This window comes from Tachyglossus aculeatus, chromosome 5 (assembly GCF_015852505.1).
Source record: "Tachyglossus aculeatus isolate mTacAcu1 chromosome 5, mTacAcu1.pri, whole genome shotgun sequence".
NCBI lineage: Eukaryota > Metazoa > Chordata > Mammalia > Monotremata > Tachyglossidae > Tachyglossus > Tachyglossus aculeatus.
In genome coordinates, this window is record NC_052070.1 from 15532909 (window position 1) to 15554204 (window position 21296).

A 21296-nucleotide genomic window follows, 5' to 3' on the forward strand; every position below is an offset into this window, starting at 1 on the left:
TCAGAGGTCATGGGTTCAAATCCCGGTTCTGCCAATTGTCAGCTGTGGGACTTCGGGCAAGTCACTTAACTTCTCTGTGCCTCAGTTACCTCATCTGTAAAATGGGGATGAATATTGTGAGCCCGACATGGGACAACCTGATCACCTTGCAACCTCCCCAGCGCTTAGAACAGTGCTTTGCAAGTAAGTGCTTAATAAATGCCATCATCATTATTATTGCTATTATTATAACCCACTTGAAAACCTTTTCACTGCTCAAGCCAACCAACGAGCTGGGCCTTATTCTTGTCTCTCTGGCCACCACCTCTTGCTCACAACCTCCCTTCTGGCTAGAACTCCCTTCCTCTTCAGATCTGGCAGACCACTGTTTTCCCCATTTTCAAATTCCCTCTGAAATCACATCTCCTCCAGGAGACCTTGCCTGATTTATCTGCCTCCCCAATCACTGCCATTTCAGCATTTCTACATCCTTTCAGATCACAGCCCATTAATTAATTAATTCATTCATTCATTCAATTGTATTTATTGAGCACTTACTGTGTGCAGAGCACTGTACTAAGAGTTCGGGAAGTACAAGTTGGCAACATATAGAGATGGTCCCTACCCAACAGTGGGCTCACAGTCTAGAAGGGGGGAGACAGACAACAAAACAAAACATATTAACAAAATAAAATAAATAGAATAAATATGTACAAGTAAAATGAATAGAGTAATAAATATGTACAAACATATATACATATATGCAGGTGCTGTGAGGAGGGGAAGGAGGTAAGGTGGGGGGATGGGGAGGGGGAAGAGCGGGAGAGGAAGGAGGGGGCTCAGTCTGGGAAGGCCTCCTGGAGGAGGTGAGCTCTCAGTAGGGCTTTGAAGGGAGGAAGAGAGCTAGCTTGGCGGATGTGCGGAGGGAGGGCATTCCAGGCCAGGAGGAGGACGTGGGCTGGGGGTCCACGGTGGGACAGGCAAGAACGAGGCACAGTGAGGAGGTTAGCAGCAGAGTAACGGAGGGTGTGGGCTGGTTTGTAGAAGGAGAGAAGGGAGGTGAGGTAGGAGGGGGCGAGGTGATGGAAAGCCTTGAAGCCGAGACTGAGGAGTTTTTGCCTGATGCATAGGTTGATTGGTAGCCACTGGAGATTTTTGAGGAGGGGAGTAACATGCCCAGAGCATTTCTGCACAAAGATGATCTGGGCAGCAGTGTGAAGTACAGATTGAAGTGGGGAGTGACAGGAGGATGGGAGATCAGGGAGGAGGCTGATGCAGTAAAACAGTCGGGATAGGATGAGAGATTGAACCAGCAGGATAGCGGTTTGGATGGAGAGGAAAGGGCGGATCTTGGCGATGTTGCAGAGGTGAGACGGGCAGGTTTTGGTGAAGGATTGGATGTGAGGGGTGCACGAAAGAGCGGAGTCGAGGATAACACCAAGGGTGCGGGCTTGTGAGATGGGAAGGATGGTAGTGCCATCAACAGTGATGGGAAAGTCAGGGAGAGGGCAGGGTTTGGGAGGGAAGATAAGGAGTTCAGTCTTGGACATGTTGAGTTTTAGAAGGCGGGAAGACATCCAGATGGAGCTGTCCTGAAGGCAGGAGGAGATACGAGCCTGGAGGGAGGGAGAGAGAGCAGGGGAAGAGATGTAGATTTGGGTGTCATCAGCGTAGAGATGATAGTTGAAGCCGTGGGAGTGAATGAGTTCACCAAGGGAGTGAGTGTAGATAGAGAACAGAAGGGGACCAAGAACTGACCCTTGAAGAACCCCTACAGTAAGGGGATGGGAGGGGGAGGAGGAGCCCGCAAAAGAGACTGAGAATGAATGGCTGGAGAGAGGACAGAGTCTGTGAAGCCAAGGTTGGAGAGCGTGTTGAGGAGAAGGGGGTGGTCCACAGTGTCGAAGGCAGCTGAGAGGTCAAGGAGGATTAAGGATAGAGTCCTATCCTCCACCACAGCAAATATGAACCTGTCTTTAACACTCTCACTTACCATTCCCTATAATTTCTTTCAGTGCATGTCCCCCGCTATCAGTCAATCAATCAATGATATTTATTCATTCATTCATTCATTTAATCATATTTACTGAGTGCTTACTGTGTGCAGAGCACTGTACTAAGCCCTTGGGAAGTACAAATCGGCAACACATAGAGACAGTCCCTACCCAACAACGGGCTCACAATCTAGAAGGGGGAGACAGACAACAAAACTAAACAAGTAGACAGGTGCAAATACCATCAAAATAGATAAATAGAATTATAGATATATACACCTCATTAATAAAATACAGTAATAAATTTGTACAAATATACACAAGTGCTGTGGGGAGGGGAGGAAGGAAGGGCAGAGGGAGGGAGTGGGGGAGGTGGGGAGAGGAGGAGCAGCAGAGGATAAGGGGGGCTCAATCTAGGAAGGCCTCCTGGATGAGGTGAGCACTCAGTAGGGCTTTGAATGGAAGAGGAGAGCTAGCTTGGTGGATGTGTGGATGGAGGGCATTCCAGACCAGAGGTAGGACATGGCCCAGGGTTCGATGGTGGGACAGGCAAGAACAAGGCCCAGGAAGGAGGTTAGCAGTAGAGGAGCAGAGTGTGCGGGTTGGGCTGTAGAAGGAGAGAAGGGAAGTGAGGTAGGAGGGAGTGAGGTGATGGAGAGCCTTGAAGACAATAGTGAGTTTTTTGCTTCATGCAAAGGTTGATAGGCAACCACTGGAGATTTTTGAAGAGGGGAGTGACATGCTCAGAACATTTCTGTAGAAAGATAATCCGGGCAGCAGCGTGAAGTATAGACTGAAGCGGGGAGAGATAGGAGGATGGGAGATCAGAAAGGAGCTGATACAATAATCCAGTTGGGATAAGAAGAGAGATTGAACCAACAAGGTGGCAGTTTGGATGGAGAGGAACTTATTGAGCATGTGCTATGTGCAGAGTACTGTACTAAGCACTTACTAGACTGTAAGTCCTTGAGGATAGGGAATGTATCAATTCTACTGCACTCTACTAACAGTTCAGTACTGGGCACTGCACAGAGCAATAGTAATTACTGTAATTATAGTAAACAAACTATGGCATTTGTTAAGTGCTTGCTATGTGCCAGGCACTGTACTAAGCACTGCACTGAGCAATACTGAGTGATGCTCAATAAATTCAAGCTACTTGAAGGCAGGGATCATGTCTACCAACTCCATTTTACTGTACTCTCCCAAGCACTTAGAACATGGTCTGGACAAAGAAAGTGCTCAATAAATATCACTGATTATTTGACTGACTGATTGGTATTTTTTAAGTGTACTCAGAGCTCAGAACCCATACCTGAGCGTCAGATGGACCTGGTTTCTAATCTCAGCTCTGTCACTTCATTCATTCATTCATTCATTCATTCATTCATTCATTCATATTTATTGAGTGCTTATTGGGTGCAGAGCACTGTATTAAGCAGTAGGAAAGTACAATTCAGCAATAGACAATCCCTGCCCACAACGGGCTCACAGTCTAGAAGGTGGGGAGACAGACATTGAAACAAGTAAACAGGAATCAGTAGCATCATTCTAGACTTCTAGACTGTGAGCCCGTTGTTGGGTAGGGACCGTCTATATATGCTGCCAACTTGTACTTCTCAAGTGCTTAGTACAGAGCTCTGCACACAGTAAGCGCTCAATAAATACGATTGAATGAATGAATCATTCTAAATACATAGAATTATAGAGATATACACATCATTAATAAAATAAATAGAATTATAATTATAAATAAGTACATATTTACACAAACGCTGTGGGGCGAGGAGGGGGGCAGAGCAAAGGGAGGGAGTGGGGTGATAAGGAGGGGTGACCTTGGGCAAGCCACTTTACTTCCTATGCCTTAGTTACCTCACTAGTGCAGTTTGGACCTTGTGTAAACAATGTGTGAAACTTAATGTCCTTCAGCATATCGTTTCCTGTGATCACAGCCAGACAGACAGATAGGCTCCAAGTGAAGACCAAATGATAATACATACTGGCTTATTCTTCCTATCTTTATGGCTATTGATTTGCCTAATACTCTGTTGTTTGCCTCTGTGTCCTGGATGTCAGGTTTATAGTCCCCCTGGGGCTACTCACAGCCTGGACACTGGAAATGAGCCAGGGCCACACTTTTGCTGTGGCCAGGTTGGAGTGTAGAAGGAAAACAGGCTAAGCTACAGGCTAATACAGACCTTGGTATTAACTTGACCCCAACCCACTTCCTAAAACTAACTCCTGGTAACAAAGCGCAACCCTGGACCCACTTCTTGAGACTACCTCTTTTTAACATTAACCCAACTCCTAATCCACTTCCTAAACTAACTCTTTCAACAAAAAAACACGACCCCCAGCCTTCTGCTTACTGGATCCTGACTAGGTGAAGGGACCCACGGCTTAGTGTGTTACTCCCCTCCTCAAAAATCTCCAGTGGCTACCAATCAATCTGTGCATCAGGCAGAAACTCCTCACCCTTGGCTTCAAGGCTGTCCATCACCTCGCCCCCTCCTACCTCACCTCCCTTCTCTCCTTCTACAGCCCACCCTGCTCCTCTGCCGCTAATCTCCTCACCGTGCCTCGTTCTCGCCTGTCCTGCCATCGACTCCCGGCCCACGTCATCCCCCGGCCTGGAATGCCCTCCCTCTGCCCATCCGCCAAGCTGGCTCTCTTCCTCCCTTCAAGGCCCTACTGAGAGCTCACCTCCTCCAGGAGGCCTTCCCAGACTGAGCCCCTTCCCTCCTCTCCCCCTCGTCCCCCTCTCCATCCCCCCATCTTACCTCCTTCCCTTCCCCACAGCACCTGTATATATGTATATATGTTTGTACATATTTATTACTCTATTTATTTATTTATTTTACTTGTACATATCTGTTCTATTTATTTTATTTTGTTAGTATGTTTGGTTTTGTTCTCTGTCTCCCCCTTTTAGACTGCGAGCCCACTGCTGGGTAGGGACTGTCTCTATATGTTGCCAACTTGTACTTCCCAAGCGCTTAGTACAGTGCTCTGCACACAGTAAGTGCTCAATAAATATGATCAATTGATTGATTGATTAGCGATTGGAGAAGAAAGAGAACTGGAGAAGAAAGAAAATCGTAGAAGTGAGAAAACTGTGCTGTCATCACAAATGCCAGAAACCAAACATACTATCCAGCGTGGTTCAATGGAAAGAGCACAGACTTTGGAGTTAGAGGTCATGGGTTCAAATCCCGCTCCGCCAACTGTCAGCTGTGTGACTTTGGGCAAGTCACGTCACTTCGTTGTGCCTCAGTTACCTCATCTGTAAAATGGGGATTAAGACTGGGAGCCCCCTGTGGACAACCTGATCACCCTGTAACCTCCCCAGCGCTTAGAACAGTGCTTTGCACATAGTAAGCGCTTAATAAATGCCATTATTATTATTAGTAGTAATAGATTAGGACACACCCAGAAGAATCTCGATGTTACATGAGAAGCAGCATAGTGTAATGGATACAACACAGGCCTGAGAGTCAGATGGTCATGGGTTCTATTCCTGACTCTGCACTTGTCTACTGTGTGACCTTGGGCAAGTCACTTCACTGGGCCTCAGTTACCTCAGTTACCTGTAAAATGCGGATTGAGACTGTGAGCGCCCACCTTGGGACAAGGACTGTGTCCAACCCGATTTGCTTGTATTCACCCCAGAGCTTAGTACAGTGCCTGGGCACATAGTAAGCGCTTAACAAATACCGTAAGAAAGAGAAAAGAATAAGAGGAGGAGAGGAGCGGGAAACAAGTCCCATGCTGCTGCTCGCCGTGCTCCGAAGGGAAGGCAAAGACAGTCCTGCTCCAGGGACTCTTAGGCCGGGGGCATCCATGCCAGGCTGCCTAGTTAAGGACCCGACCACCGGATTTGACTGATCGTATTATGGTAGGAAACATCTCTGCCTGGGTTGGGTGGGGTACAGTTGTGTTCTTTGCTATAGCTGAAACTTTGACTTTCTGCTGATTGCATATTGAATATTAAAGTATCTCATTCCTAATTAAATTATGGTGGTCACTCCTCGGTGACCTCAAGATCCGAGGAATATCTAATAATCTCAGGTAATGAGTTGGCAACGTGGGACATGGACTGTGTCCAACCTGAACAGCTTGCATCTACTCCAGTGCTTAATAATAATGATGGCATTTATTAAGCACTTACTATGTGCAAAGCACTGTTCTACGCGCTGGGGAGGTTAATACAGTACATGGGACACAGTAAGCACTTAAAAACCTTAAAAAAAATCACTTGGGAACTCAGCTCTCAGCCCCACAGAACATATGGCATATCTTCATACTTTATTGCTTCCCCCACCTATATTTATTTTCTCTAAGCTTGTTGTGGGCAGGGAATCTGCCTGCCAAACTTCATTGTACTGTACTCTCCCAAGCGCTTAGTACAGTGCTCATCATATAGCAACCGCTCCATAAATATCATTGATTGATGGGAAAGTGAGCAGAGCAGTAGCAAAACATGCATTCCCTAACTTCTCGCAGTTTTCAATGGCTACAATTTGGTGGATGGAAAATAGTCTGGTTTCACTTTTTCCAGCTTCATAAAAAGTCCCTTGTTACTTTACCTCCCTCCCGCCTAATGACCTACTTGAACTGAAATCTCTCTTTGGATCTCAGCAACTTTAACTTTTCCCGGTGCAGCTGAAGCTCTTCCCAATTCCTTCCAAATGATGGCATTCTGGGATTCACCAAGCCCAGCACACTGGGTACCATTTTATTTGCTTGGATTAATATTTCAGGTCTGCTCTCATTTCTCTGGCAGTAGAGTTTGAAATTTGCTCTCTACTTAGAAGGCTGAATTGTAAAACATTCCTCTGTTTGCGTAACAGCTATCTTATATTTTTCGCATTATTTTCCCTTCGGGAAAACCAGCTTTTTAAGTGTCTGACATCCTTTAGAGTTAACACACCTTTGGGGAATGCTTGGTTGAGACAGGGACATTTTTAGATATAGGGCTCGAAAGGGATTTTTTGAATATGTGGAATGGAAATTTCCATTGTGGTGCCAAGCACCGACTGCAAGTCTTCTTGAGGGCTACAGACATGGGCACCTTGGCACTGCACTGAGGAGAGCTCAAATGAATTCAGCGGCATGAAGCCAGATTGAACCCAACAGAAAATGGACACATCAAGCACTATCCCTTTCTTATTGTCTACCTGGCAGCCTTTGCTCCTCCCCAAAATCTCACTATCAATCTCATTTACTGAGCACCTACTTTGTGCAGATCACCAAGCTAAGCACTTGGGAGAGTACCATGGAATTAATGCACACGTTCTCTCTCCATAATGAGTTTATAGTCTAGAGGGGGACATGAATGCATACGTAATTTATAATATATCATTTGAAGATATGGACGTAAGTGCTGTGGGGTTGGGGGTAGGGTGAATATCGAATGTCCAAAGGTCGCAAATCCAAGTGAACAGATAATGCAGAAGGGAGAAAGAGATGGGAGAAGAGGGCTTAATTGGGGAAGGCCTCTTGGAGGAGCTGTGTATATTGTACACATTAGTACAGTGCTCTGCACACAGTAAGCGCTCAATAAATACAACTGAATGAATGAATGTGGCTTTAATAATGCTTTGTAGGTGGAATAATAATAATAATGATGGAATTTGTTAAGCGCTTACTATGTGTGAAGCACTGTTCTAAACTCTGGGCGGGGAATACAAGGTGATCAGGTTGTCTCACGTGAGGCTCACAGTTTTAATCCCCATTTTACAGATGAGGTAACTGAGGCCCAGAGAAGTTGAGTCACTTGCCCAAAGTCACATAGCTGACATGCAGCAGAACCGGGATTAGAACCCATGACCTCTGGCTCCCAAGCCCGTGTTCTTTTCACTGAGCCAAGCTGCTTCTCTAGCCATGATACTTTGCAGGTGGTAGTTTGGCATATATGGAGCGGGAGGGAGTTCCAGGCAAGGGGGAGGACACGGGAAAGGGGTCAGTGGTGAGACAGACAAGATCAGGGCACAGTGAGTAAGCTGGAGTTACAAAAGTGGAGTGTTTGGGCTGGGCTGTAGTACGAGATCAGTAAGGTGAGGTAGGATGAGCTAAGCTGATTAAGTACTCCAAAGCCAATGGTTAGGAGTTTTTGTTTGATGTGGAGGTGGAGATGAAATGGAAACTCTTGTTCAAGGCTGCCTGTAACATGCCTTCCCTCCCGGTCACCGCTTTCTTATCTGCTCCCTCCAGGCTCATATCTCCTCCTACCTTCAGGACATCTCCATCTGGATAACTGCCCACCATCTAAAACTCAACGTGTCCAAGACTGAACTCCTTATCTTCCCTCCCAAACCCTGCTCTCTCCCTGACTTTCCCATCACTGTTGACGGCACTACCATCCTTCCCGTCTCACAAGCCCGCAACCTTGGTGTCATCCTCGACTCTGCTCTCTCGTACACCCCTCACATCCAATCCATCACCAAAACCTGCCGGTATCACCTCCGCAACATCGCCAAGATCTGCCCTTTCCTCTCCATCCAAACCGTTACCCTGCTGGTTTAATCTCTCATCCTATCCCGACTGGATTACTGCATCAGCTTCCTCTCTGATTTCCCATCCTCTTGTCTCTTCCCACTTCAATCTATACTTCACGTTGCTGCCCGGATTGTCTTTGTGCAGAAACGCTCTGGGCATGCTTCTCCCCGCCTCAAAAATCTCCAGTGGCTACCAATCAAGCTAGGCATCAGGCAAAAACTCCTCACTCTCGGCTTCAAGGCTGTCCATCACCTTGCCCCCTCCTACCTCACCTCCCTTCTTTCCTTCTACAGCCCAGCACGCACCTTCCGCTCCTCTGCTGCTAACCTCCTCACTGTGCCTCGTTCTTGCGTGTCCTGCCGTCGACCCCCGGCCCACGTCCTCCTCCTGGCCTGGAATGCCCTCCCTCCATACATCTGCCAAGCTAGCGCTCTTCCTCCCTTCAAAGCCCTACTGAGAGCTCACCTCCTCCAGGAGGCCTTACCAGATTGAGCCCCTCCTTCCTCTCCCCCTCCCCATCCCCCTGCCTTACCTCCTTCCCCTCCCCACAGCACCTGTATATATGTACATATGTTTGTACATATTTATTACTCTATTTATTTTACTTGTACATATTTATTCTATTTATTTCATTTTGTTAACATGTTTTGTTGTCTGTCTCCCCCTTCTAGACTGTGAGCCCACTGTTGGGTAGGGACCATCTCTACATGTTGCCAGCTTGTACTTCCCAAGCACTTAGTACAGTGCTCTGCACACAGTAAGCGCTCAATAAATATGATTGAATTAATGAATGAAATGAATGCTCCCATCTTCTTTACTTCATCTGATTCCATTAGATTGTATGCTCCTTGAGAGGGAGTATGGCCTAGTGGAAAGAGCACGGGCCTGAGAATCAGCGGACCTGGTTTCTAATCCTGGCTCTGGCACTTGTCTGCTGTGTGACCTTGGGTAAATCAGTCATCTGTAAATTGGGGATTAAGACTCTGAGTCCCACGTGGGGCAAGGACTGTGTCCAACCCGATTATCTTGCATCTACCCCACTGCTTAGTATAGTGTCTGGCACATAATAAGCACTTAACAAGTACCACAATTATTACTGGGGGCAGGGAATAGGTCTATCAGCTCTCCCAAATGCTTAGTACAATGCTATGCACACTGCAAGAGCTCAGTAAATCCCAAAGATTGACTGACTATAGCTGAGTTTCCTGGCTACACACTTGGCTCTCCCACCACCTTGTCACTGCTCACACAATTCCCCCTCCTGGATTACCTCCTCACTCCCTCTTGGTCAAATTATGCTAAAGCCCTACCACTGTCTAATATATCAATCAATTAATCAATCAATCATATTTATTGAGCGCTGTGTGCAGAGCACTGTACTAAGCGCTTGGGAAGTACAAGTTGGCAACATATAGAGACAGTCCCTACCCAACAGTGGGCTCACAGTCTAAAAGGGGGAGACAGAGAACAAAACCAAACATACAAACAAAATAAAATAAATAGAATAGATATGTACAAGTAAAATAGAGTAATAAATATGTACAAACATATATACATATATAATACATCTTCCCAGATGGACCCAACCCAATTCCAGGCATTACAGTCACTCCAGTCCACCCAAGCACATTAACAACAGAACACCTAAAATTAAACCAACTAAAACGAAAACCCAATTGCTGAGATTTTTAACTTGTCCTTCCAAGTGACTGGAGAAACTGTCTCTGGGTAGAGTCTGTCTGCTTATCCTTACCTGCCTCATGGACTCCTCTGACAAGTCTTAGTGGCTGAATCCTTTCTGCCCCCAGATCTCCCTCTCCCCTTCTGACTCCCGCTCTTTCATTGCCTAATTCATCTCCTTTCCTATCTTCTGCTCTCTCTTACCTCCTCTTTCTATTCTCTTGTACCCTGGGGAATGGGGAAGAGTGAAGAGCAAGAGGGAGGGGGGTAAAGGTGAAGGTAAAGGTGGGGGTAAAGGTGAAGAGGATAGGGGAAGAGATGAGAAGACGGAAGGTGAAGGAGGGAGAAAGGGGAAGATGGGAGATGTAGGCAGGAAAGTGAGGCAATTAGGGATGTGAGTAACCACAAGAGGTAGCACCAATAAAGTCGGGCAAGTTTCACATGTAGTTGAGTCCATTCATTAAATCCAGGTTCACAGGGCTTTGGTTTTTTGGTTAAATAATTAGTGTTACAGTGAAACATTTTTCTGTATGCTTTCCAATTTCTGTAACGGTTTTTGGTTTACAAACTCTTGTTGCTTCAAATGTATGATTTATTATTGCATCAATTTCATTTATAAAGTTTAGTGGTTCATTTACATGTTTCATATATCCCTCTAGATTGTAAATTACTTGAGGGCACTGGTTGGGTCTTAATTTTACCTTTCTAATATTCCTTTCTAATTTATTTCCTTTCTATTTCCACTGCCCAGGAAAGTACTCTATACAGAGCAGGTGCTCAGTAAACACTATTGAATATATCATTATCAAAGGAATTAAGAAGCCGTCCAAAACTGTGCCAATAAAACAGTGTAAGGAGAGGGATGCTTTTAACTTGAGATTTTCTTGATACAAGATGACAGGTTAAGGAATGGATATCATTCGGGTTCATGGGATGATAGATGTGGGAGATGTATTTTTACTTTTTTTTTTACTATTTTTACTCACACATGTAGATGGTAAGCTCCTCATTGACAGAAAATGAGTCTACCAACTCTGTTGTACTGTACTCTCCCAAGAGTTTAGTATAGTGCTCTGCACACAGTAAACATTCAATAAATACCACTGATTGATACCCACCTTTTACCCCATTTAAGACTCACTCAAAAGAAGGTCCAGATGTTTGCTTCCAACTACACTGTACCACTGGCCAGTAACTTTCCCTCCATTACTATGCTAAACCAGCAAGAAATTAATCAATTAATCAATGGTATTTATTGACCATTTACTGGGTGCAGAGTGATTGATCAATAATAATCATGGTATTTGTTAAGCGCTTACTATGTGCCAAGCACTGTTCTAAGTGCTGGGGTTAATACAAGGTAATCAGGTTGTCCCACGTGGGGCTCACAGTCTTAATCCCCATTTTACAGATGAGCTAACTGAGGCACAGAGAAGTGAAGTGATTTGCCCAAGGTCACTCAGCAGACACGTGGAGGAGCCGGGATTAGAAGCCACGACCTTTGGTTCCCAAACCCGTGCTCTTTTCACTAAGCCACCTGTTGTATTTATTGATTGTTTACTCAGTACAGAGGAATCAACCAATCAATGGCATTTATTGACCCCTTACTGTATGCACAGTAATCAATCAATCAATGTAATTTATTGATTTTTTACTCTGTGCAGAACATTCAATAAATGTATTTATGTATGCAGAGTATTGTACTGTTTGGGAGATTACAGTATAACAGATTTGAAAAAAAGATATCCCTCCAAATTCCTCTGGTCACGAATTGCCTTCTCCAAACAATTCTCCTCTTCAGTCCAATCTTGATAAGAAGGTTTTGTTTTTAGTCTGTGCCCAGTGGCATAAAGGACATACAACAGAAAGTGACAGTCTATTTACTGCCTTTATTATGTCTCACAAAAGGTTCTCGCTATCCCTGATCTTCAACCTTCAAAATTCAGAAAAGCATTTCTTCTGAAACGCAAATACCTAAATTATTCAAGTGGCATTTTAATGGAATCACTGCATCCCTTTGTATGTAATGCCATTAAATGTTCTTCCAACTTTAGCCTTGCTTAGCTAGCTCAGTCCCTTCCAAAGGGACTGGGAGTCAGAAGGAACTGAATTCTAATTTGGCTCCATCACTTGACTGCTGTGTGACCTTGGGCAAGTCATTTAACTTCTCTGTGAAGCAGCATGGCCCAGTGGATACAGCATGGGCCTGGGAATCAGATGGACTGGGGTTCTAATCTCGACTCTGCCACTTTTCTGCTAAGTGACCTTAGGCAAGTTCATTCATTCAATCGTATTTATTGTGTGCAGAGCACAGTACTAAATGCTTAGGAGAGTACATTACAACAATAAACAGCAACTTTCCATGCCCATAACGAGCTTACAGCCTCGAAGGATGAGTTTACAATCCAGAGAGTCATTTAACTTCTCTGTGCCTCAGTTATCTCATCTGTAAAATGGGGATTAACACTGTGAGTCCCATGAGGGACAGGGACCGTGTACAACCTGATTAGCTTGTATCTACGCCAGCACTACGAACATGTTGGACAAATAATAAGCACTTAACAAATACCGTCATCATTTTTATTATTCTCTGTGCTTCAGTTGCCATGTCTGTAAAATGGGGATTAAGAACGTGAGCCCCACCTAGAGTGTGTCCAACCTGATTACCTTATATCTACCTTAGCACTTAGAACAGGGCCTGGCACAAAGTAAGAGCTAACAAATACCATAAAAAGAACTGTTGAAAGGAGTAATGTCCATAAATTTCCCTTACTCTGGATGCCTGACAGGGAAAGGAAGTCACACACATGAACCTTGGCTTGTATAGCAAGGAAGAACTCTGAGACGATGGAGTCTACGTGTGTGGTGAGGAATCAGAAGGCTTTCTGAAGGGACAGATCATAACTGGAATATGGTATCAGGAACCTGAAACCTTTCCAGTACAATCAGTTTTTTAATCGATCACACACTGGCCTGGTCACTGGGTTCTCCAGAGCACGCCTGCTACACCTGGTGAATGCATTCAGCACTTATGTACATGTCTTGATACCTGGTTGCTTCCCCGCTTCCCCGCTGGATTGTTTGATCCTTAAGAGCAGAGATTGTGTCTGCTAACTCTCCTGGACTTTAACAATCAATCAATCAATCAATCAATGAGCACTGTACTGAGCACTTGCTATCTCAGACACTTGGGTAAATACAGTACAGTATATTTGGGAGATATGATTTCCATCTTCTAGGAGCCTGCAGTCTATTGTGGGAGACATATTAAATGACCTAGAGGGGAATTAGCCAAGTATAAGAATATACAGATGATTGCTGTGGGCCTGACTTGTGCTGAGTATCAAAGTATTAAAGTGCTTAAGGGTGATGTGGGCTGAGATGGGGAGGGAATCAGAGAGCTTAAAGGGTAAAGAGCTAAGTGCCTAGGCAAAGCAGAAGGGAAGGCAAAATGAGGGGTTAGTCAGAGGACCTGTGATTTTAGTAAGGCTTGGAAGGTGGGGAGACTGGCAGTCTGTCAGATATGAACAAGGAGGGAGTTCCATAAGTTCCATAAGCAAGGGGACGATGGCAAAGCAAGGTCCAGTGAGCAGGTTGGAGTTAGGAAATGGAGTTAGCAGACTGGGCTGTAATGGGAGATTAAAGTTAGGAAGGAAAGGGAAAGCTGATAGAGTGCCTTAAAGCCAAGGATAAGGAGTTTTTGTTGGATGTGGACATGGATGGACAACCACAGGAAGTTTTTAAGACTACAGAGAGGACGTCTGAGTGTATTTTTCGAAAAATGATCTGGGCAACAGAGTGAATTATGGACTGGAGTGGGGAGAGACAGGAGGCAGGGAAGTCAGCGAGGAGGTTGATGCAGTAGCCAAGGAGGGATAGGATAGGTTTTTGGACCAGTTTGCATAGAGAACAATGGGCGGATTCTAGTGATTCTGTGAGAGCACTGTGACCTAGTGGAAAGAGCATGGGCCTGGGAATCCGAGGATTTGGGTTCTAATCACATCTCCACCATTGTCTATGTGACCTGGGGTAAGCCACTTCTCTGTGCCTCGGTTTTCTCAACTCTAAAATGGGGGTTGAGACTGTGAGTCCTATGTAGAACTAGGACTGTATCCAATGTGATTCTCCTGTATCTATCCCAGCACTTATTCCTGTAAGCGGTTAAAAAATACCATAAAAGAAAGTGTTGTGAAGGTAGAACTAGCAGAATTTGGTGACAGACTAAGTGGGGTGAATGAGAGAGGAATTAAGGATACTGCCAAGATTATGGGCTCGAGAGAGAGAGAGAGAGAGAGAGAGAGAGAGAGAGAGAGAGAGAGAGAGAAGATAGTGGTATGGTCAACGATGACAGAAAAGAGAGCAGGAGGACAGGGTTTTGCACATCAATCAATCGATTATATTTTATCAATCGCCCAGGGAGGTGACATTTAATGTGCACGTTGGTGGTTTTCTAAAGACTACTTGCTATTTGCAAGGCTGTGACATCTGCCTTGCAGAGAATAGAAAGACTAGAGCTGCAATGGGAAACCGAAGCTGGGGCAAATGAGGGTGAGATGTCGTCTGCTCCTCCACCTCACGCCTTCTTCTCCAGTTCGCTCCTACTCTACCCCGGCTAGTTTGGCTGGTGGGGTGTGGTCCAGAGGAAACAGCACCAGACAGGAAGAGACCCTACTGGGGAGGTGGTGATGAGGGGCTTCAAGGGGCAGCTCTAATAATAACAATAATAATAATAATTATGGTATTTAAGTGCTTACTATATGCCCTGACTTGCCCCCTTTGTTATTCTCCCCTCCCAGCCCCACAACATTTATGTATATGTCATCTGTCATTTATTTATTTATAATAATGTCTGTCTCCCTCTCCAAGACTCTAAGCTCATTGTGGGCATGGAATTTGTCTGATTATTGTTGTACTGTATTCTCCCTAGCACTGAGTACAGTGCTCTGCACACAATAAGTGCTCAATAAATATGACTGAATTGAATTAAATCAAGCTTATTTATTAAGCATTTACTGTGTGCAAAGCACTCTACTAAGTGCTTGGGAGAGTATACTATAACAGAGTTGATAGACGTGTTCCCTGCCCATAACAAGCTTCCAGTCTAGAATGGGAACATATTAAGTGTTTAGTACAGTGCTCTGCACACAGTAAGTGCTCAATAAATATGACTGAATGACATTTGAGGAGTCAGAGGGACACCTAAGTAGAGATGTCCAGAAGGCAGGAGGAAATGAGAGACTTCAGACAGAGAGAGGTCAGGGTTTGAGGCATAGATATGGGAATCATCTGCATAAAGGTATTAGTTAAAGCTGCTGGAGCAAATGAGTTCTACAAGGGAGTGAGGGTAGATGGGATCCAGAACTGTGCATTGGGGGACTCCCATGGTTAGAGGGTGGGAGGTAAAGGAGAAAGAAACTGGGAAGGTGTGGTCAGAGACAGGAGGACAGCCAGAGGAGGACAATGTCCTGGATAATGTTTCCAGGTGAAGGAGGTGGGTGACAGTGTCGAAGACAGCTGAGCAGTCGAGGAGGATTAGGTTGGAGTGGAGGCTGCTGAGTCTGGCAAGAAGGGGGTCACTGTTGACCTATAAAAGGGCAGTTTCCATGGAATAAAGGGGGCAGAAACCAGATTGCACTCTGCACAGAGTAAACACTCAATAAATAGCACTGATTGATTGGTTGACATGTGTGTACATGCCAGAAAACAACAGGAAAGACCCGACTGCCATGAAGGGGCACACTGAAAGGCGAGAGAGTGTATGTGAGCTCTCCAGAGTTATAGTCACAGTACCGTGCAAGTGCTTAGTACAGTGCTAAGTGCTTAATGCAGTGCAAAGTGATTAGTACAGTGCTTTGCACACACTAAGCGCTCAATAAATACGACTGAATACAAAGTTACAAACGATTTTTGCCCCAAATGGCAGAATTTCTAAAGTCCTACAAAGTATATTCTTAGTGCCACCTGACTGGAGAATGATGGGGGCAAATTTAGTGGCCCAGGATTGATTTCATGTAATGGAGTCTGGAGCCACTGGATTCTCTAACCAATGGAAGATGAAAATTCAAACTGAAACTCACCCCAGTCCAAAACAAATAACCCATCAGTGAGTGCCTGGCTTATTTTCCCTGCTTTACTGGGTGTTATATCAAGGTAAAAAAGATCTTGGAAAAAAAGGCTCTGTTTATTTTTTAACCACAGGAACAATAATTTTGGTTATTTGTTAAGCACATAATATGTGTTAAATGCTGTACTAAGAACAGAGGCAGATATAAAACAATCAGGTTCAGACACAGCCCCACTCCCATGTGGAGCGCACAGTCTAAGAAGGATGGAGAAGAGATACTGAATCACCATTTTACATATGAAGAAACTGAGGCATGGAGAAATTAAGTCCAACTCGATTTCCTTGTATCCACTCCAGTGCTTAGTACAGTGTCTGGCACATAGTAAGCGAATAACAAACACCATTATTATTATTATAATTATTGAGTAACTTGCTCCATGTCACCCAGAAGGGAAGTTCATTCATTCATTCAATCATATTTATTGAGTGCTTACTGTGTGGAAAACACTGTGTTAAGCTCTTGGGAAAGTATAATATAACAATAAACAGACAAATTCCCTGCAGAGACAGGAGGAGAAACCAGGCCCTCTGAATCCAGGTTTGTCCTATTTCTATTAGTCCACTAGGCAACACTCCTAACTCCCTTAGTCTTTTGGCTGGCCTCTTAAAAATACCCAGTTAACAAATACCCAGTTAGAGAAGCAGTGTTACCTAGTGGATAGAGCATGGGTTTGGGAGTCAGAAGGATCTGGATTCTAATTCTGGCTTTGCCACTCATCTGCTGTGTGACCTTTGATAATCTGCTTAACTTCTCTGTGCCTCAGTTACCTCATTTGTAAGACTGTGAGCCCTTATGGGACATGGGCTTTGTCCAACCTGATTATCTTGTATCTACCCCCAGCACTTAGTACAGTGCCTGGCACAGAGTAAGCACTTATCAAATACCAAAAGCAAACAAACAAACAAAAATCAGGTGAGGGGCAGAGCATGAGACCATAGAGAAAGCTCTGGTCATGGACCACTGAGGAACTCCTGGCAAATCTGTTACTTTTAGTCTCCATTTCCTTGCCTTCACCCACCTCTCTGGGAGAATAAGAGAGGGATCATTCTCAACAAACATTCTGACTTTTTCAGACAGTGGAATTCTGTTAAGCAATGATGCTTAATGGAACCCCATTAAAAACCACTATAGAAAGCAAAGGCAATGTTAAGCTGCCTGTTTAATCTTTCTACTTTCTCCTCAGTATTAGCTCTTGCACCAAACAAGTTAATGTTGGAGCTATATGTGTGTCTGTTAAACCTGAGACGTAATTTGAGCAATGCACCACCAGAGAGATTCTGGCTCCGGGGCCTAAGGATTCAGTCACAAGCCATGTGGAGGAGTGTTGATGGGATGTAAGCTTCTTCTGGGCAGGATGGCGTCTACCAACTCTGTTGTACTTCCCTAATCATTTAGTACAGTGCCCTGCACCCAGTCTACTCGATAAATGTCATCAATTGGTTGACTGATGAGACTTCTGGAGAGGAAAAGGAGCAAAACATTGGTCACATGATTTTCCAGGTTTCCTCAACATCTCTGCCAGTCCCTCTCACACTCTGACAACAGATCACAGTATTCTCATCCATATTTACCCGTTGGAGCTGTGAACAGTAGTTGGTTGTTCCTCCACATTTCCAGAATCTGGCCCTTCCTCTCCATCCAAATGACCATCACTCTGGTCCAACCGTTTTTCATATCACAGCTTGAATACTTCATCAGATTCTTTGCTGATATCCCTGCCTCTCTCTTCACTCTGCGGCACAGATCAGTTTTCTAAACTGTCATTCTTTACACACACCCCCTTCCTTGAAAATGTCCAATGGTTGCCCATTTTTCTCTATACCAAGCAGTAAGTTACAGCTAGTGGTTTTAAGACACCCATCAATTCTCTCCCTCCTTACTTACCTACTGTTTTCTCCCACCACATCCCCGCTCTCACTCTTCACTCCTTCCAAGCTCCTCTACTCACTGTGCCTCCGTCTCATCTCTCCCGCTGCCGACCTCTTCTTGCTTGTGTTCTCCACACCACTACCGGGGACTCCCTTCCCCATCACATCTGTCAGACAACTCTCTCCCTCTTCAAAGTCCTTAGGAAATCCCACTTCTTTCTGAAGGCCTTCCCCACTTAATTTATAATCTCACTTTATATCCCCTCAACTGCCCCTTTAGCAACTGAACTTCATCCTCTTAGATCTTGAACCCCTGGAGAGACAGAGACTTCTTAATTCCCATCTGTGCCTGCTCTCCCAGGGCTCAGGATAGTGATCTGTACACAGTAAGCACATAATAAATATCATTACTTCTCACATACTCACAACCTCCTATAGCAAAGAGTCCTGAAGCATTTATATGCCTATCTTATTTACTCTAGTACAACCTCCAATCAATAATTTCTTTCTGTGTCTGTCTCCCCCACTACGCTGTAAATTCTTTTGAGGTCAGGGAACATGTCTGTCTACTCTATTGTAACAACTGTGAGGTTTGTGAAGTACTTCTTATATGCAAATCAATCAATCACATTTATTGAGTGCTTACTTTGTGCAGAGCAGTTTATATGCATTTGGGAGAATACAGTATAATGAGTTGGCAGACATGAGTTGTGGGAACCCTGCCCTAAAGGAGCATACAGTCTAGAGGGGGAGGGCGGTGCTAAAGACTGGGGTAGATACAAAACTCACAAGCGCTTAGTATAGTGCTCTGTACACACTAGCCACTCAATAGATTTTATTGACTGATTGACCTACTAACCCTTTCAGTGCATCTGTTTTTGAGCACAATAAATCTTCACAAACAGCATTAGGGCAGGGAAAAAACGATCCCTCCAGAAAACATAAATCCAAATGATTTTTCTGCCCTACTTTTGGGCAGCCTCTGCTGACTTCTCTGGGGCAGGGGAGAAGAGGTAGGCCCCAGGCAGCACGATGCAGAAGAGAAATGATTCCCTCACCTGGTCCACGGTCCATTTGACAACTTCATTCGCCTGAATATCTCCCACTCCGGGAAGGAGCTTGCAGTGCTGCTCCCAGCAAAGGGGCAGGTCGCGGGAGGGGTGAACCGACATGGCCGACATGAAGATGGATTGGTGCAGGGCGCTCTGGATGCTCTCCGTGGAGTCTTCTGAGAAAGGAAGCAGGGTTGCATGAGGTCTTTCAGCTCACTGGACTGTGTGCTGGGGTGCCTGGACCACCCACCCTCCGGCTTCCCACCCATGACCAGGAAAAATGCACCCTTTCTGGAAGGTCCACATTGACTCACATAATTGCCTCCAGTCGATCATCACATAATAATAATCGTATTTGTTAAGCGCTTACTATGTGCCAAGCACTGTTCTAAGTGCTGGGGTAGATACCAGGTAACCAGGTTGTCCCACATGGGGCTCACAATCTTAATCCCCATTTTGCAGATGAAGTAACTGAGGCACGGAGAAGTGAAGTGACTTGCCCAAGGTCACCCAGAAGGCAAGTGGTGGATCAAGGATTAGAACTCAAGTCCTCTGCCTCTTTCCACTAAGACACGCTGCAATAGCCCCACCCTGATTTTTGAGGAGGAAATAAAACATCGTTATTTTTGTATACCACACAGTTGTAAGCGGTGATAGCCACGAATGCCAGGGGAAGCGGAGGGTGAGAACACGATGCCACAGAAGGAGTCAGGAGAGTTAACTCGTGAATCAATCAATCAATCGTATTTATTGAGCGCTTACTATGTGCAGAGCACTGTACTAAGCGCTTGGGAAGTACAAATTGGCAACACATAGAGACAGTCCCTACCCAACAGTGGGCTCACAGTCTAAAAGGGGGAGACAGAGAACAGAACCAAACATACCAACAAAATAAAATAGGATAGAAATGTACAAGTAAAATAAATAAATAAATAAATAAATAGAGTAATAAATATGTACAACCATATATACATATATACAGGTGCTATGGGGAAGGGAAGGAGGTAAGATGGGGGGATGGAGAGGGGGACGAGGGGGAGAGGAAGGAAGGGGCTCAGTCTGGGAAGGCCTCCTGGAGGAGGTGAGCTCTCAGCAGGGCCTTGAAGGGAGGAAGAGAGCTAGCTTGGCGGAGGGGCAGAGGGAGGGCATTCCAGGCCCGGGGGATGACGTGGGCCGGGGGTCGACGGCGGGACAGGCGAGAACGAGGTACAGTGAGGAGATTAGCGGTGGAGGAGCGGAGGTTGCGGGCTGGGCAGTAGAAGGAGAGAAGGGAGGTGAGGTAGGAGGGGGCGAGGTGATGGAGAGCCTTGAAGCCCAGGGTGAGGAGTTTCTGCCTGATGCGCAGATTGATTGGTAGCCACTGGAGATTTTTGAGGAGGGGAGTAATATGCCCAGAGCGTTTCTGGACAAAGATAATCCGGGCAGCAGCATGAAGTATGGATTGAAGTGGAGAGAGACACGAGGATGGGAGATCAGAGAGAAGGCTGCTGCAGTAGTCCAGACGGGATAGGATGAGAGCTTGAATGAGCAGGGTAGCAGTTTGGATGGAGAGGAAAGGGCGGATCTCGGCAATGTGAAGACTCCAGGGGAGCAGGAGAGGAGGAAGGATAGTTCATTTCCTGCCTATTTTGTTCAGCACTTGTGAGAGTGCAAAGGAAATAAGAGTTGTGGTGCCAAGTGACCCCTTACTTTCCTTTTTCTTCTCCCCTCCTAATTGTGACCTGGTTAATAGCCCCACCTCATTTTAATGTTACCAAAATTATGCCGAAATGGAAATAATCACGTAGGTAAATCTGGTAGAGACTATTTTGATGGACAGTCCAGCTCTTCTGTGGTTGGCTAGTAGCAATGTGCTATTATCTTACTTGATGCTCCCTCCAAGACTGCATTTACCATATGTGGTAACTGCTGGCATTTGGGACATAAACAAGTTGTTTTCAAAAATGGACATACGCCGTTGAATGGAACCACAACTCTCCATACGAGTAACCTCAAATCACACTGGTCAAGCATTAATGACCAAAACATAGACACACGGGCCACGGTGGCAGGCAGGGTGGGGAAACTGGTCCCACGTGGGGCTCACAGTCTCAATTTCCA

General features: G+C 45.2%; 1 protein-coding gene across 1 annotated transcript in view; it reads right to left on the bottom strand.

Annotated features, from left to right (window-relative positions):
* The window catches only part of L3MBTL4 (L3MBTL histone methyl-lysine binding protein 4), a 412230-nt gene that overhangs the window by 12451 nt on the left and 378483 nt on the right, over nucleotides 1-21296 (bottom strand). The window contains exon 16 of the mRNA XM_038747457.1: nucleotides 19203-19372. Within this exon, the coding sequence (XP_038603385.1) occupies nucleotides 19203-19372 (170 nt within the window). The remainder of the gene's footprint in view (nucleotides 1-19202; nucleotides 19373-21296) is intronic.